We start from the raw sequence: 18,390 nt of genomic DNA on the forward strand, positions 1-18,390 counted from the left end.
GAAAGTTAGCTTTCAACAGTGCTATCAGTGGGATACCTTAGTGTGAGTAGGCTAAAAAAGCTGTTTAAGAAAGAACCTGGCCTTGCGATTGGGATCACCTACACTAGCACTCAGCCTCGTGGCAGCCGTGGGGCACAGGCAGCAGCTGCAGCTAGAGAAACGAAGGGCAGAGTCCAAACAAAGACATAAACCAGACTGACCAAGAATATTTTCAGTGCCTTTAAACTCCAGTGTGATTTTTTGTGTCTCCTATGAAAGTCTGCTGGGCCAGCTAGCCCTCCCGCAGCCCAAAGTGCTAAAAGAGCAGTTAAATCTAAAGCCAAGAACCCTAAACACCCCCTCCCACCTCCCCCAGCCCTTCTCCCCCCACATCCCAGCCCACCCCTCTCCCTAAAGAAGAGACCCCCATGCATATTCTTGGCCTATATCATTATGAATTTTCTACAAATTAGAGACAGGTCAGAAAAAAGAGAGTGGAAGGGTGAGGGGAAGGGCCGCAGGAGTGAATAGTGGTACCGGTTCCCCCACCCCCCCCCTTAAAACTGAACACCTGTACAATGCAGTTCCACTATGGTCTCAGTATAATGTCCACATGCACAGGCTTAAAGCTAAAAACCCTTTGTCGTCTGAAGAATTAAAAAGTCCAAATGCAGTGAGCTCTCCTCTTTTTTTAGATATAGATATATATCGGTGTCCTCAATTCAACCATTTACATAAGTAGGGATTTCTTTTGTGCTCTGGGGCTCAGCAGCTGTGGAAATACTTCCTGTGGCAAAAAAAAAGAACAAAATAAGAGAGTCAGAAAATAACAAGTGCATTTAGCCAAGGAAGATGTTTGAAGGTATCACCTTGCTGGCCTTTGGGACTCAACTGTTCCAGACTGATATGTTCTTCCCAGAAATGTTTTGTTGTCATTCAAAACACTGAAGGTGATGTCCTGTTCTTTTGCTACTGAAGATGATTCACCCATGTTGAACAGAAGAGGGAGAGGCCAGAACAGAAGGGTGGAGGGAAGGAGGGGTTGAGGTCCTCAGAGGAAATGTGTAACTCATTTGCAATTATAAGGTGTTGGAGATTTCATGAATAACCTTAAGTTTGGCATTTGCAAAAGAAGAGCCTAAACCACTCGCATCCAGAAAATAGGAACTGTGGGGTTTTGCTGCCAGAGTTTGGAGAGAAAATTATATGATCCAGGGACATTCATTCAGATTCCTCCAAGGAAAGATCCCTGAATATTAGTCAAAGGGGTTGAAAAAACCTGGCCTCTGAACAAGCATACAAAAGAGAAACACCCAATTACAGTCTTGCTTTGTTTTCCCAAAAGAAAGAAAGCTCATTTAAAAAAAATTGCTAATTTCCAGAAACAGATGAGTGATTGTATAGGAGAGTGAAGAGCTTTTGCACTTTCTATTCTGTTAACACCTAGGTCCAGACCTTTTCATTTTGTCAAAGAGCTCTGATTCAGTTTCCTCATTCATCTTACTGACAGGATGGAAAAAGACTCTTAGGAAGTTTGTTGGACTGATTCCTTTTGCTAGAGAATTGAGTCTATGTATTCCACACATTTACCTTTTGTGCTTGCTAATGCAGTTACAGGTGCAAAACAAGGAGTTATAAAAGGCCAATTTCTGGTTCAATACAGTGTCCAATAGCGCAGCTGAGAAACACACAAAAGGTTGGATATCATAGAAAGCCAGAAATACCATAGTTGCACCAAATTAAAACCTACCCCCAAAACTGGCTTTTGACTACTCTCATCCTAGAGGCTTCAGTTTCCAACAGAGGTTTAGTTTTCAACACCAGCAAGAGCAGTTTTGAAGGTACCTTGAATAAAGCTAGCAGGTGACTGACTTTTGCCACTTCAGTCTGAGACACCTGTGAAAACATGTGTTTCCCTATGTACGGAGCAGCCTGAACCATGGTCATTACATTCCTTTAGAAAGGGGAAGGTCAAAGCCTATGTAACTAGAAAGAGAGTTCCTGACCTGAAATTGGGTGTTTCTCCCTTACCATCTTACAACTTACATCAATTTTGCCTTGGAGGCTTCTGGGGGAAAAAGAAAAAAATAAAAAAAAACAAAATGAAAAAAAGAATTGTTAAAGTTTAGGACCCACCGCTCCGGGTCTTGGCTTGAAACCTCTTGGTGATCCACAAGCCTTTTGGAAGTCCTCTGTCCAGACTACCTTGGTTGCATTTCCTTTCCTTGGGTTCTGGACTGTGGCCTGGGGTTGCTCTGTATGGGGAACACCACATGGGAAGGTTGGACCCCTCACTCCATCCTGTGTTTTGCTAAGCAGGGATGTCCAGGGTTGCTGATGAATAGCTGCTTTAAAGCTTTTAATAGCTACCAGATGTCTCCTTAGTGAACAGGTGAGGAGAGATCAATATTGATTGCAGTGGGGCTTCCAGCTTAGACATCAGTTTCATCAAGAGACTTTCTTCTTTTTCCTCCCAGGTTGTTTCACAGGTCACAATCTTAGCACATTATATTCCCTCCTTTAATTGCCCTTCCCCTTTCTCCCTCTCTGCAGTAGCTATAACTCCAAGCCTGCTTTAGCAAACACTCCCATACATTTTAGGGGCATTCTCAGGTGGGATCTAAGTTTTGGTTAAGCTGATGAAATTGTGAAAATAAGGGAACTCAGTTAAGACTATGCTTCACTCCTGTCTAAGTGAAAACAGCTATAAATTTTAATTCCTCTAAAATAGGTCGATGTCCTTACTTGCAGAGGCCCTGTACTGTACCTCTGGTCTGGGCCTGCGGGACTGTCACCTCACAAGTGAAGCTGAACAATGCCTGGCCAATGCCCGAGCAATGCTGGCTCTAGCAGAATATGCCCCCAGACTGGAAACTCCCTGCTTTGTCCCCACGCTTTCAAATGAAAACATATAAGCATGAGTAAATATGTGACTGATCCTAGTGTGCCCACTTCAAGTCTATTTGCTTTAGGTCCTATGAAAGCCTGCTTAGCAAATTTTCCACCACAGAGGCCTGTGGGAAAAATCAGCCTGGGGGCAAACGCAGCTCTCCAGTGCTGAGATCCCAGGTTTTGCTTGATTTCCCTGGGAATCAGCCAGGCTAGCATTGCCACTGGCAACAAGTTCTGGCACAGCACAAAGGCCACAGCAGTCAAAACATCAATGAATATTTAGCTTTTAGATCTGACTTACCGAATCACCTGCTCACCTCCATGGTCCAGGTGAGGGTGGCTGAAGTTCTCCTGGATGTGGGGTTTAGCCCCGCAACTGTATCAGCCCCATCAAAATAAATTAAATTGCCTTAGAGAGCAAGTTAAGTTCCAGCAGGATCTTTGAGAAGGGGAGGATATCTACATAGAGCAACTAGGAGAGAGAAAAGCCTGAAGATGTCCCCCTCCCTTTCATCACGTGGCAGTGAGGGAGAGGGAAGAGTTAGCAAGGTTTCCTGTAGCAAAACTAATGCTGCAGCAGAAGAGGATAGGAGGAGGAGTGTGCAGGAATATGGGAAGGGGGGAGGCTGAGAAAAGGGTTAGCCAATTATAATTCAGAGTCTGACCAGCTGCAGGATGCTGCAAGTTATTTACCTATGGGCTGGACTTCCAACTTCTCATCTACTAGTTGCTCAGGGCTCATCAGCTCACTTTGAGGGACATTAGGTATGCTTTCCCTCTGACTGACTGGACTGACCATCTCTTGATCTTTTTCATTCTGCATCTGTGCATATATATTAAGGCCAGGAATCTTCCTAAAACATTAACAGAAACCATCATTGTGGGGTACTCTGGCAGATGATGTAGTATCAGCTTTTACAAACCAAGAAACAAATCACTGCGAAAAAGAAAATGCAGCAAAACAAAACCCAAACACCTCAGCGAAAGGCAGCAATAGGGAGAAGGAAATGGCTCAGGGAGGGTCATACCTTTTGAACTTGTAGATTACAAACACAGCTAGTCCCACAAAAACAACAGACAGGAGCATGAGCATAGCTGAACCACTGTGACTGGGAGTGAGGTCCACCAGGGGAGCTGCAAGAGAGGGGAAGAAGGTTAGAGCCGTCCCCAGCCTGGAGTGAAAATTGCTCTCTCCAGCTACATAGTTCATTCTCCCCTCATTGCACTTGCAGCAGGCCTCATCTGTCCACATATCTCCAGGGCTTCTCTCCCTTTCTCCACCTGGGAAGAAATCAGGGTTCATACCACTTGTGGTGCTCAGCCTACCCCTTGATGTGAAGTCCCATAGCTTTCTCCTCAGAAGCCTCTCTCCTCTTCTCTGGCCCATTAGAGGACTGCCTGAAACATACTCTCTCATATTGCAGACAATTACCTAAGGTAGCTGCAAATAAAGTCCCTTGGGTACCAAAACTGGCATTTTATGGATGACCCTGGAGCTACCTGTGGGCTAATTTGTCATGTGGACTTTCTATTTTGCTTAGAGCTAGTTTGGGTAGCTCCCAATGCATAGTGAATAAAGAGCAACTGGCTGCTCAGTTTTACTGAAGCAATGATGCTCACCAAATGTATTGTTCTCTGCTCAATCCTGTTCCTTCCCAACCAGAAGTACAGTGCCCTTCATAGACACTGCCTTAGCATCCCTGCCTTATCATGGCAAGCTCTTCTCACACCTCTGACATTTTCAGTTCCTTCTTTTATCCCTCTCCTACTCTTCTGAACATGTTCTACTCTCTTTTCTCCTTTCAGGCAGTTGCAGCGTGATAAGGTCTCCCCTCAGCCTCCTTTTCTACAGACTAAGCACCCCAGTTCCCTCAGCCGCCCCTCATAAGACTTGTTCTCCAGAGCCTTCACCAGCTTCATTGCCCTTTTCCGGACACACTCCAGCACCTCGATGTCCTTGTCCCGAGGGGCCCAAACCTGAACACAGCATTCAAGGTGTGGCCTCACCAGTGCCAAGTACAGGGGTACAATCACTGCCCTGCTCCTGCTGGCCACACTATTCCTGATACAAGCCAGGATGTTGTTGGTCTTCTTGGCCACCTGGGCACACTGCTGGTTCATGTTCAGCTGGCTGTCAACCAGCAGCTCCGCCACCCAACTTTCCACCCACTCTTCCCCAAGCCTGTAGTGTTGCATGGGGTTGTTGTGACCAAAGTGCAGGACCTGGCACTTGGAAGGTGAGGCACTGGGATGAAATGATCCATTATTATGAATTCCTCACACATCTCTACTCTGTTCCCTCTGCATCTGTATTTTGTGGGTCTCTGCAGTTCTGTGGGATGACAAAGTGGTTCTCTAACTGATTCAGGCTCAGCATCACTTAAAGTTCTTGTTATAATGCTGCGCTGAGAGCCTAGTAATAAACAGCTACTTAACTCCTTTGTGAGTAATATTGGTATATTTTACTCTGCCTTAGAGTTGAGGTTGTTGTCTGTTAGGTTGGGGACATTAGTTTAACCTGGAGAAAAGGAGGCTGAGGGGAGACTTATTGGGCTCTACAACTAGCTGAAAGGAGGCTTTAGCGAGGTGATGTCAGTCTCTTCTCCCAAGTATCAAGCAATAGGACAAGAGGAAATGGCCTCAGGTCGTGCCACGGGAGGTTTAGATTGGATATTAGGAGAAATTTCTTCACTGAAAGGGTTGTCAAGATTGGAACAGGCTGCCCAGGGAGGTGGTAGAGTCACCATCCCTGGATGTATTTAAAAGACATGTAGATGTGGTGCTTAGGGACATGGTTTAGGGGTGGACTTGGCAGTGCTAGTTAATGGTTGGACTTGATGATCTTAAAGGTCTTTTCCAACCTAAATGCTTCTATGATTCTATTATTTTAATATTGCTTTCATGAGAGGAAGGAATGAACATGATGAATGGATTGCAAACTGTTGTCCATAATTGCCGTAAATTAATCCTTCCTCCAGTGTGGCCTGAACAAAGAAGACCGAGGCGTGAAATGTGCTGAGCCCAACGCCTGTCATTCTTCTGCGCTCCGGGGAATGCACATGCTGACATAGCACACACACAGACACACAGCGGGTCATTTGTGCAGGTTCTGCTTCAATATCCACACCAAGCTAGTTTAGATACCTGCACTTTTGTTCCCTGCAGCTCCTCTGCTGCAGAAATTTCTGCTCTGCATGATCAGGCACATACACAGGGAGGAACATACATGTGCACTGAGGCATGGGAACATAAATGTAGGCATACATATACATATGTGTACACTTACACAAACACATGCTGAGTTTTGTGGTTCAGTCAGCTACAGCCCACAGATGTCCGGAGTCCAACACAGAGTCCTAGTGAAAAGGCTGTGAAAGAAGGGATACCATAGACCAGAGCAGTACCTCTGGGCTCTGTGCATCCCACTGGATTGTGTTTCCTAGGGACTGCTTCTGGTGCTGGCATGGTTTCCAGCTTTCCCTCCTTTATTTTATTTAATTTATTTATAAAACTTGGATTTCAAAAGGACAATTATGCTTCTTCCTTGACAACCAAAACAATAGTTTTCAGCAGCAAGGTAAATTTCTCTTTTGGTGTTTTGTCAAATTCTAAACTATTCTGAAGTTCTGATGTCATGAAATTGGGCCTTTTATTTAGACACGGAACAGAGTCATGACATTTGCAGCTTGACAAGGAGTCATGTTCCCTCAAAGACCTCAAATTGGCTGCTTTCTGGGCTTTTTAATACCTAGTTTGGCAGTCCAGGCTCATTTTGTATTCTTACTGAATCATATTTCTGCAAGAGACAAAATTCTGTAGTGTTCCTATAGGACACTGTGAAGTCAGTTACAGCAATCACTCACATCTCACCAGTGGCTTCGAAGAGGGGTACAACAAAGCCTACCTTGCAGGACAAATGAGTGTTTGCATCTACTATGGACAAAATGTACTCATTCCTGGTGTGTGCATAAATACAAATAAAAATGTGCATTTTCGGCAAGCACAAAGATTATGTATTTACACAGCATATCTGAGCCCAGCACCCCCTGCTTCACCCTGAGCTAGCAAGAAACAGGCCAGCACGTGCCCAGAGGCCATACTGTTATTTAGCATGGCAGTATGCCACCCTGACAGACCCTGCCTTTTTGTTCACACAGGGCAGCGGACAAGGTTTAGCAGCCCAGAAAAGTGCTACAGTACCTCCGCTAACGATCTACCCAGGGAGCTACTCGGCTTTTAGCCAGCTCTGAGCAGGGATGCAGTAGCTGGGGACCATGAGCACTCCATCACGCAGAAATGCCCAGAATTTCTCTCCATGAAGCTGCAGGGGGCTCCTACATACAGCACAACTCTTGGATTCAGGTTCATCTTCTATTAAAGGCAGGGCAGGAGATGTGATTTTAAGTGCCATCTGTTTCCACTACACAAGATCAGGAATGTTCCTTCTGTAGCAAGAGGTAAAGATGAGCCTTTCCCAGGAATTGCTAATGTTATTCTAACTCTAATTTATTAGAAAAGGCCTACAGGATATTCAGGGCCAGAGGAGTAATTTCTAAATGTTCATTTGGGATTTGATCTTGACTTTAATGATCAATTGACCAAAATGGAAAACAGCATTGGCAGAGTAAACGCACAGAAAGAAATTTGTAAAATTGTGAGGAATTGCAGGTAACTCCATGTTTGGAGCTCACATTAAGATGCTTTCAGAGAGCCTTCTTTTCTGACATGGGCACTGAGCATTTTCTGAAAGTACATACAGTATCATTGGTCATTCTTGAAAATTCAGGCCAAGGATTGCTTCCCTTATAACAGCCGTTATGTAAAATGTATGCTAATTTAAATCTTAAATGTAAAGTCATGCAATTCTTCTGTGTCGTATGTCTTTTTTTTTTTTTTTACAATCTACAGAAGAAAAAATGCTAAACTCACTTTTCAAGACGTTGCGGGTTTGGTTTTTTTTTTTCTGTAGATATTAATCAGCTGTGCTGCGTCTCTGGTTTTTATGGCTTTGTTTCTTACATGTCTAAAAGTAAGCATCTGATCATCTGTTCCACAGCTAATGGAAAGCAGAAACATGCAGTGATATCCCCAGGGTAGATATTAGCAAGTTCTGCTTAGGAAAAATGAAATATTGCAAAAACTAAGGTTTTCTTCTGCTGGATTTAAATGCAGCCACATTATACTCTTTCTTAACAGTCTCTTCTCCTTCCCTTCCTGCTCCTCTTTCTCCTTCCCTCCTGTTCCCTGGACAAGGCAACACATGACTGACACCAGCTTGGGCAGCCTTGTTCGTACCATAAAAAGATGGTACACGTGAACTGAGGCTTTTTGTTTGCAAGCTAGCAAAAGAAGCTGATATGAACTGATTAGAATTAACAGCAACTCCTGGAGAAAAGGAATTCCTAAGAATCTGAACGTGGATTTGTCCATCTCATCTGTTGTAACATTTAAATAGGGCCTGTGTTGTGAAATGAGGGTTTAGCACAGAACACACAGAGATGCATATAAATACATATCAGGACTTTGGAGATGGTTCATTTTGACATAGGATTAGTTAAAGTCCAAATTGCTTAAGCTTGTGTGTGTGCATATGTAAATTGATTCTAGTCTTTCAGACAGCCAAACAACTTCTGAACTGTGCTAAGTTGCTTTGAATGTTCATTGACTCTGGAATATCTGAATATATCCAATGCTAGCTGGTAACCTTTGCACTGTGTGATCCAGGCTAAATACACCATGGTGCTGCTTAGTTGTTGAATATTTCAGAGCCAGCCAAGAAGTACACATTTCTACTACTAGTTATATTGCATTTCCAACAACAACAGCAAATTCTTGCACATAAATAAACAAAACGATAAGCTGTAAATGTAAATAACACTATATCTTTTTGGCATTAAAAAGAAAGGGGAAGTGGAGCAGGCATTCTAATGTCTGCCCATACACCAAGTTGTTATTGTGACATAAAAATAAGAAGCGTTTAAAATACAGCTGATAGCACGCTACTACCACCAAGGAATATACTGCTTGCGCTACAGAGCAACAGAGAGGGTGTACACAGAAAAAGAACACTGACCTGCTGTTAAATGGGCAGCATGGACAAGGATTCGAACCCCCGGCTTCAACTCAAAATGGACAAGGTTTTGGTTCAGTTTCTGGATCAGTGTTTCTGAAATCTGGAAAAAAAAAAGGAAAAAAATAAGAAATACATTTGTTTCTTGATCATTGGTTTATATTGCCAACAGGTGAGTAGGAAATGAAGCTGCATGCAAAACAAAGATTTTGCAGAGGCACCAGCCTTTCTGAGCACAATTTCCTATCACCTTACAATGAGAGGTTTTGTGGCAGCTGAACACTTCTAGTACTATGTCCGGAGTGGGTTCTGTGTGGTTAGCCATGACTGATACTAACAACTTGCCCTGTCACACCTTTCTAGGAAAGGCCCAGTAGGAAAAGGGAATTGAGCCCCGAAGGAGCATTACACCCATATGTGTGTCTGCAGGACCAGCCAGCAACGGCACATCAGTAAACTCCATTTCCTACTCAAGCAAAGAGAAACATTTCAATTGTTACCACTCATTCACTCATAGCAAATAACTTCTTGCTCATCAAGTGGCCAGCTCTATGAAATTAGAGCATGTTCATAACACATGATATACCTGAATAAAAATTAATAGTTTAAGTCCTTTCCCCAGATTGCACTGAAATTTCAAGTCCTAAAACCAAATTTAATTTCATCCAGCTCTGAGTTTCAAGCTGGCTGCTCCCTGATCCTTAAGTACTTACCAGAACCAGCTTGAATCTGAAAGTGTTAACTGACTACAGAGTGTGGTTTAAACAAAATGCATGTTCCATCTATTCTTATGGGTTGCACAGAGGGAGAACATGCTCTTATATTCGCTCTTTCATGAGAGAGACACTCCACAGAGCTTTTAGAAGACTAGATTATCTTGCCATAACTCTGATGACAACAGTAGAGCTCTAGCAGAAACAAAGCAGGCTATTCCTCCTTAAAGGACACAACAGAAAAGATTAGCATTTGCTGAGATAAGACCCCATGAAATCTGTATTTGTACAGTGAAAAAGCCAAGCTTTGGTCCAATATGCTGGTAAACATTCCTTTTTTTCAAGTCAGTTTGACACAATATGCACAGAGGCACTTTCTCCATATCAGTTAATTATATACATTTCAGGCATGTTGCCATTAAGAGCAAAAATCCAGATAGATTAATGAAGGAATGAAAGCCTATCAACATGGTATTGATAGTTTGTTGTGTCCTTTGTATATTAATTCACTAGATGTTTCATGTATTTCACATTTTCTTAAAGCAGTGAGAAATTTTCCAAATGAATATAGCCACTGTTCTGCATGTTGGTTTATTAGGGTTGGAAAACTGGAAAAAAATGCTCATGCCACAACCCTTAATATGCAGTTGCTGAGAAGGATGTGTTTTTATAGCCATACCAAGATCAAGAGGAACCATATTCTAGTGCTCACCACTTAATTTAATTTGTTTTAAATAAATCCTTATTCCTTCTTGAAGATTAATGAAAAATTGTCAGAAAAAAGAACATTCCAATAATTTTTACACCATCTTTTTCATGTTCTTCATTTTTGTCTGGTTGAGTTATTTCAGTAAATGCTGCCCAGATATGATTAGATGTTCCTTGGCTATCATTTATCACAGTATGAGATTTATCTGCCTCTTTTATTTTTTTAACATTCTTAATGGTTCTTTCAATACTCTTGGCTTGTACACTTCATTTCTGGCTGCTGATCACTTGAATAGGTGCCTTTGGTCCAATATCAATTTGGCAATAACTTTTACAGGCATTTTATTTATATTTTTTAATATATCTCTTTAAAGTTTACAATTTTTTCATGGGTGCCAGAATGAGCAGTAAATATATTTCTTCCAATAGTAAGAAAAAATACCACCTGCTTACAAAGAGCCATCTGCTGAGCCTACAGAAGCAGGGATGGTGACACAAAGATGTACTGTACATGAAGAAAGCCTGGGAAGCAAATTATATCCCTCTTTAAGAATTTGAGCATATTAATAACCAAGATTGACAACTATAAAGAGTGCTTCATCTCTAAAACTGGAGCACAGATGCAGATGGATACGCTGTAAACCAGGTACATTAATGGCTCATGGAAATACTGGAAAGAATATAATCCTGGCCACTTCCAGTCCCAAACATGACCTAACAACCCTCCTCCATACCCCTGCAGGTATTATCTTCCTTTGTGCTCTGAGATTCTGATGCTGCTGGGGCAGCTGAGCCTATGAAAAAAAGCAACTGCAAGACAGTAAACTGAAGAAAAAAGCCAACCGCATTGTGTCATTCCTCTTCAGCACATTGTGATAGCTGCACAAAATGCCATAGTGATGCCTTCTGTACACAAAGAGGCTTAATGTGATGTATAACTGGGAATGCAGGTAGCAAATGTTGCTATCTTGTATTGGGGAGAATGGTTTCATCAAGGATTCAGGCAAGAAGTGGAAGAATAGGAGAACTTCAAGAAAGTCATGATGAGAAAGGACCAGAGACTTTGTTTGGCACCAGTGACATGAAGGAACCTGAGATCTCACCTGGCCTGCCTGAGGACTCCTGCGGTGCAGAGTGAGGAGGGCAAAGCAACAGCACCAGCAGGAACATTACAGCTGAGAGGTGCCGTGGCAGCCTCCCAGCCAGCAAGGTGAGTGTGTGAGAGAAAGCTCAACCAATATTATTGTCTGGCAAGCCAATGAAAAGGAATAATAGAAAGGGGAGACACAGTAAGGATGAACTGGTAAGAAAAATAAAGAAAGAGAGAAAGAAACAGTCACAACTGAAGTTTATTATTATAGAATTGCATTGTTATCTGATCATGAATGAGGACCTTGTTGTACTACATCCAGTACAAATGCAACTCAGAATAAAATGATTTCTGCCTAAAACTACCAGTATCTCAGCAGAAGCTTCAAATAGCCATCTCTGTTCCAGGACTATATGCAAAGCACCAAAACAGGCAGCAACTGTTCATGCTGCTCAGAGTATACAGCATATTTCCTTGGCTTAATTAATTATATGCTCTCCTGGTGGCTTTTTGGGTGCAGGTTTTTTTGCCTGGGTCTTTATGGAATCTGAACAAGTGAAAAAATTAATAACAGCCTGAGACCTTAAAAAGGACCAGAAGCTCTTGTGAGAATCAGACATCTGCCTTCCTCAGGCAGCTCTGGAGATTCCTGACACACACGTCTGAGGGAAGAACAGATGCATTCAGACATGTTTTTAAAATGTTTCCTTGCTTGGTACAATATTTTCATTTCTCTTTGCATGGAAAATCAGATTCCCTTTGAAACAGACATAGAGACAGTATAGAAAGAGGGAGAAAAAAAGCATTTATGTTCTTTATAAATTATCTGAAATAGAAACCACATATAATGGTTTATAAACTTCAGTATTTGAGGTTAACATGTTGGTCACACACAGCTAAGGGGCCAAACTCACATTGGGATTGGACACTGCTCTCCAGACTTGGACCTGACAATGTTTCTGGTCCTCACGTGTTCCCAAGGGGATCTGTGAACCACAGATCACTCAGGACACTCACTCTGAGATTGGAGAAGTGTGTCTTCCGCCTTTCTTATTCTATCAGGTCTATTTCTAGCTCAGTGGATCACAGCTTATCAGACTTTAACCTAGGAGTGGTTGTGACTCTCATATAATTTGTTTAAAACACTAATAAAGTGTCTTCGAAGTAAATCTCCACACAATGGAGTCACAAGGTAATGAAAAGGTTTCAACGGGAAATATTTTGGGTCTTGTGCCTTCTGTATTTCTGCATTCAAAGCGGTACCATGGACGCAGTTTTGTTCAAAAAGCAGATAAGGAAACATCAAAGTACTTTGCCTGTTTCAAAAATAACTATACCGCTCTAATTGAACAGCTAGACCTTCATCAGGGGAACAGGTTGGCCTCAGGCCTGCCCCTGTTCCTTTCTCAGTCCTAAAGATGCAACTAACTCAGCTGAAGACAAAACTTCTCAGAATAGCAACCTCCTAATTTATAGTCTTCAGGAATCTCCCTTGTGAAAATAATTAGCTTTCAGAATTAGTTTTGGTCCTTAACTGAGCCTCATTGACTTTATCTGATTAATTTGCAGAATTAAGCATGATGTGCAAAAATAATTCAGTAATAGAAACCATTCTTCATGTATCATTTTTCATCAAAGGACACATAATGAATAATAATAACAGACAATTTATGAAGAAAAAAAGAGATTCCAATTTAAAAATGGAACAAAACAAAAATTAATTTGGCTTCTCAGCTTTTTGTCAGAATTAGGACTGTGAAGGAACCATGTGCACCAAGAAACAGAATTATCACTCAGATGGGCATTTTCCCATACCTTTATTGAATTTTGAAACCTCTGGTGTAAATTGGTTTAGACTAATTGAATGTGATTCAACTGAGCCAGTATGTACTAGCTAAGGATCTAGATAATTTTTTAGATACTGTGTAAGGATCTCAACTAATGAGTGCTACGCTTCTATTCAATTCATTGAGTAAATCAATAAACAACTAAGGAAAGAATTATGCACATTGATTGGTAGGAAGCAGCTTGACCCAGCGTTACAAAAGTGAATCAGGAGTCAGGGCAAATGTGGATTACTTTAAACTGTGCTACTCGCCCCACATAACCTTGGTTACTTCACGTAAAGCTTGCTTGCCTTAGCACTGAAAAGAGCATAATCACTGACTTACAGGGTCCAGCAGGAGTTTCCTGAGATCTTTTTATGAAAGATGCTAAATTCAAGCTGCTGTTAGTATCCGGAGATACCATGACAGCACAATGTGGAGGACATTCCTGTGGTTACTCTGGGATGAGAACTGACCAGTTGACATGAACCCAGAATGAACTTGGACATAAAAGCCAGGATTCCCTTTAGATGAACAAGGGTGGCCAGCAGGAGTCTTGAGAATCAAAGGCTGCTGTGTACACGGAGCAAAAGGTAAGAAGGCAAGAGGGCTGATAGTCACATGGCAGGAATTAACTCAAAGATATTAAGACAAGATATATAGACAGACTCTTCTACAGCACACAAGCAGCCGATCAAGAGAAGCTAAGGCAAAAAGCCCTTCTGGTTCATATTTTTCCATTCTCCCCCCACCTGTCTTTACTTCTTAAATACTGGCCCAACCTTCCTTAAGCATCCAGTGAAAGGCTTGGTCTGCATACAAAGGTACAGATGTTAAAAAAACCTCTCCTAGTAGACACTAGATTATTGACCCCTCTTTCTGGAATTTAATTTCCAGGACTGATTGGTACCATTTTCCATAACATTTGAAAGTGTTCACTGTTATGATCTTGTTGCTAAAATATTTTGGTGATGGGCACATCTGAAATACATCAAAGGAAAGTAGTGAAAAACAACATCTAAAAAATGATAGAAGATCCATCAGCTACAATGAAGCAGAAGTAAAACTAAATCTGCTTTAAGGACTGAATCCTAAGATATATCCACACACAGGCTTCTCCATAGTGTTAAATTCACCAGAGGTATTTCATCTCCTCAGTTCATCACCGCCCATTTGATATTTGGTCATCCATGCCATTTCCCATGTCTTTGGCTGGATACAGATACTGGCCACAGCTGCAACATGTTGAGCACAGTTGGCTACCTACCAGCTGGTGCTGCCATTTGCCAAAGACTCCATCATGCTTGCTACGTTGCTGATAGCTCTGTTCAGAGAAAAGATTAATAGCCTCAAATGTCATTAACTAGTTGCTCTTACGTCTATTTTGCATTCTGCTTTTACAGATATTTTAAATAGGCCAGGTAAAGGCATGCAAATGGAGAACTAAAGGGAAATGCATAAAAACACTGAAACCTTTACTTGATATAAAAATATCACCGTAAAATTCTCCTCTATCTTCTGCCTACCTCTCATTTGACTAACAGGAGACATATTGCTATGTTTGACAAAAAGCCTCCACTAGCAAGCAATGTGGAGAGAATATAATCTGTGAAATGCATAAGTAAAAAGATATCCCTTCAGATAGAGTAAAATGGTACACTGAAATAAATTGAGTAATTGTACCTGTGTATTTGTATCGCTGCCCTCTACTGGACGGTAAGTAGCATATCTTCCTATGCACATTCATTTTCAATTGGACTAGTACTAAAAATCAGTCAAACATTACTTGAAATTCTATTAATTAGAGGTTTGCCCTTCACTGAAGAGAAAGAACTTGGTGCTTCTGAAGCAGCAGATCTGAATTCTGTAATCATCACATTCACCAAGTCCATCCATAAAGATGGTGTAACAACCACACGCCAGTTCAAGAGGCCAATGGCAATTCTGGGTGGCTTTTTTTGTAAGTTTTGGGATATTTTAGTGGTGTTGGAGTGACAACATGCAATTCTAACAACAGTGTTTTACACAGTCAATTATTTCTACATTTTTAAGCAGGTTGGTAGTCTGTCCACAGTGAAGGGAAGCAGGGGAACCAAGTGGCCCAATTTAAAAAAAAAAAAGAAAAAGAAAAGAAAAAAGAAACAAAGTCACAACATTCTGGTCATAAATAAAAGATGTTTTGAATACGCAAAGTGTTTTGGGATTCTACAGGATGAAAAGACCTTTCATTTTTATGAAGCTGTGAAGAATAAGTTTACAATGACTGCAGAAAGTGAGGTGGATCAGCTAATCTGAAGTCCTAAAAAATTCTGTATTTATGTATTAGGTGGAATTCTCCCATGCTGCACATTGAGAAAACTTCCCCAGCCTCATACATAGCAGTCTTTTTCAGCTGTCAAGGGCAGTTAAACTTTTTGAAAGGTACTTTAGTCTCCCATGGGAAATATCAGGAATGCAGAGTTCACATCTCTAAATGCAATCCGCAAACAGATATGACAATTACTGGTACTGTGTGTACACACAAAAAAAATAATTTGGGGCTCTTGAATGAGAGTGGTACATCAACTCAAGGAGAAAATGACATCTATCATCTAACCACAGTCTCAACAAGAGCATGAGACACAAATGCACCACCCTAATGGAAAACTGCGTGGAAATGTATATATGTGAAGTCCTAGGCAGGGCCTAGGACAATTTCCACAGTCCCACTATTACTGTACCGAACAATTCATGGCTTACTGTGTTTAGACTCATAAAATATGAGTGGCACAAAGTAGTATTATAGACTTCGAAAAATGGGAAAGTAAGACCTATATTTTCAAGGGACAGTGGACATCAGCTGCCTCTGAAGTCAATGGGAATTTTGTACATAGAGACCACCAAGCAGCTGGACAGACACCCAAAGGTATGCTTAAAAAGCCAAATTAGTATGTACCAGATAAACACAGACCAGCTTAATCTGCCTCAAGGGGAAACAGCAAGAAAGTAAGCCCCCCCACGGTCATTAGATATGTATCAGATTTACTGGTAAAGGCAAAAGTCCATGAAACCACTTATACCTTTCATTACTCACGGCAGAATAACGGTCTAGCTCAGGTGATGAAATACAGCTTGGCTAAGCAAGTTGCCCAAAAACCTCACAGGTGCTCTGTGATTGCCATGGCCTGCAGCAACTTCAGGAATTTCATGTGGAGAGATGTAGTTTGAATTCCCTCTTCAGCTACTGTTTCTATCACTTTTCCCTTTCTCCCACTCTATCCGCTGCCCTCAGCCTTGCTTGTTCTAGCTAACATAAGTTAGCATGTACCACCCACGTGATTTACATGGCTTCTCCCTTTCAAACACAGGTTGGATGAGCAGAACACCAGTACCGCAGAGTGTCCCTTGCCTCTGTTCTGGTAACGGGCATGTGAATATGGTGGGTTCAGGGCTGTATCACCACGTCCATGTCATATGACCACAGGTACACATGCCAACTTTAGGAGATGATAATAGGAGGGGAAGAGAAGGAGAGGGCTATAGCACACTTTATACTCCTGATAAATTTGTGCCTAGGGTGTGCATGGTGCATTTCATGCCCTTCTGTGGTGTTTTATGCAGTTTCACGAGCTTTTGATTTTGAGAATGAGTTAGGTTTTCCCTCCCTTGGGTACTGAAACAAGGGCTTTTGCAGAGTAGAAACATTAATTTCTGTAACTCCTCTCCATCTGATCTATTCTGACTGCAGGTGTTCCAGGGACAGAAACTATTTGTCACCATGTCTCTGGACAGGCTCACCACAATTCTCAGGTTTGGAGAGTAGCTTCCATGTGTGATGTGACACCATGAAAAAAGGAACCAATTAAGTGCTTCCTTAAGAAACCTTATTCCATTGCAGTGTTTGTGAGACTATTTCCATTTTGTTCCTGTATACTTTGAAGTTTCTCTTCCAAATTAGTAAAAAACACCCAGAACTATAACTCCTTTGGGTGTGCACCTGCAAACACACAAACTCACATACGCGCCTTTGAATAGTTTGTTGCTTGCTCATGAACACAAACCATATTTCTGTTCCTACTGAAAAAGAACACTGTACATCATAAAGTACCTAAGAAGCAACTTAAACTGTCATCAGGAAAAACATCTGCTCCCAGTGACCTAAGGCACAGGGAGAAGCTGTGAAATGGGCTCTGAAACACTTTTGGAAAGGGATAGTGAAAGATTACAGGCCAAACATATGACAAAACAGGAACAGTAACAGAATACGCTTCAGAGCTGAGGACAGAGACATCTTTTGGGGCCCTCCTTAGGCAGTTCCCACTGAAAACAATACCATTTTCTACTGGAGTAACTAGGAAGGGGAATGCAGTACCCACAGACTAGTAAGAAAAAACATTCTGATCATCCTAATGGAAGCAGGGGAGATACTTCCTCACAAGAAACAGCTGGCTGCAAATGGCAAATAGTTTCTCTCTCTTCAAAGGTTACCATTTGGACCCTGCAGGATGCCAGGGAAGTGGCTGGAATCCCACTGAAAATGACATTTCTTCTTGTCCATAAAAAGGGTCATAAGAGCGCTGTCAGGGCTTCCTTTCTCCACAGCCACAGAGACTCCATTTTTATAGGGTGAAAAAATAAGCGGACAAAAAGAGGGAGCAATTGGCAAAATACAATAAGCTGCTGAGTGCCAGAGGGGAGCTGGGTCAGATGGCTTCCTTGCCAATTTGTGACAGAGGAAAGGAGAAGGGGGATGAAAGAGAAAAAGGAGAGAAGGTTTTGCAGATCAGTAAATCTCCATCTTTTTTGTTTATTACATGGGTGGGGAAAATTGCAAAGGAAAGTCAATTGTCAAAAAAAGATGACAGGTGAGCAAGGGAAAGCTTAAGAATATGGGTGACCTAGTGGTTTGAGGCCCAGAGCTAAGTTAACAAGGCTTTAGACCACTGCAAGAGGCAACTGCAACAGCCAATAACAGGTCAGGCAGATGAAAAGGCTATTAGAAAACAAGAATACAAAAAGGGGAAGATACTGTTGATATATGCACTGATGGGAGACTTCACTCAGTCACAAATTGAGGGACAAATCCAAAAAGAAATGCTAAAAACTTTGTGCCACCCGGTGGAGTAGCAGGTA

At 41.8% G+C, this 18,390-nt stretch overlaps 1 protein-coding gene across 4 annotated transcripts in view; it reads right to left on the minus strand.

Annotated features, from left to right (window-relative positions):
- Positions 1–394: 394 nt before the first annotated feature.
- Positions 395–18,390, minus strand: part of SORCS1 (sortilin related VPS10 domain containing receptor 1) — a 306,065-nt gene continuing 288,069 nt past the window's right edge. Inside the window, exons 24-28 of one of the 4 annotated variants that reach the window (XM_064464111.1) lie at positions 8,945–9,044; positions 3,900–4,005; positions 3,565–3,725; positions 2,116–2,234; positions 395–766 (exon numbers count right to left, since the gene is read on the minus strand). In XM_064464111.1, coding sequence (XP_064320181.1) covers positions 710–766; positions 2,116–2,234; positions 3,565–3,725; positions 3,900–4,005; positions 8,945–9,044 — 543 coding nt within the window. In that variant the 3' untranslated portion in view covers positions 395–709. The remainder of the gene's footprint in view (positions 767–2,115; positions 2,235–3,564; positions 3,726–3,899; positions 4,006–8,944; positions 9,045–18,390) is intronic. The other 3 variants (XM_064464113.1, XM_064464112.1, XM_064464114.1) reach the window with 3 other exon arrangements.

Source organism: Phalacrocorax carbo, chromosome 12 (genome assembly GCF_963921805.1).
Source record: "Phalacrocorax carbo chromosome 12, bPhaCar2.1, whole genome shotgun sequence".
NCBI lineage: Eukaryota > Metazoa > Chordata > Aves > Suliformes > Phalacrocoracidae > Phalacrocorax > Phalacrocorax carbo.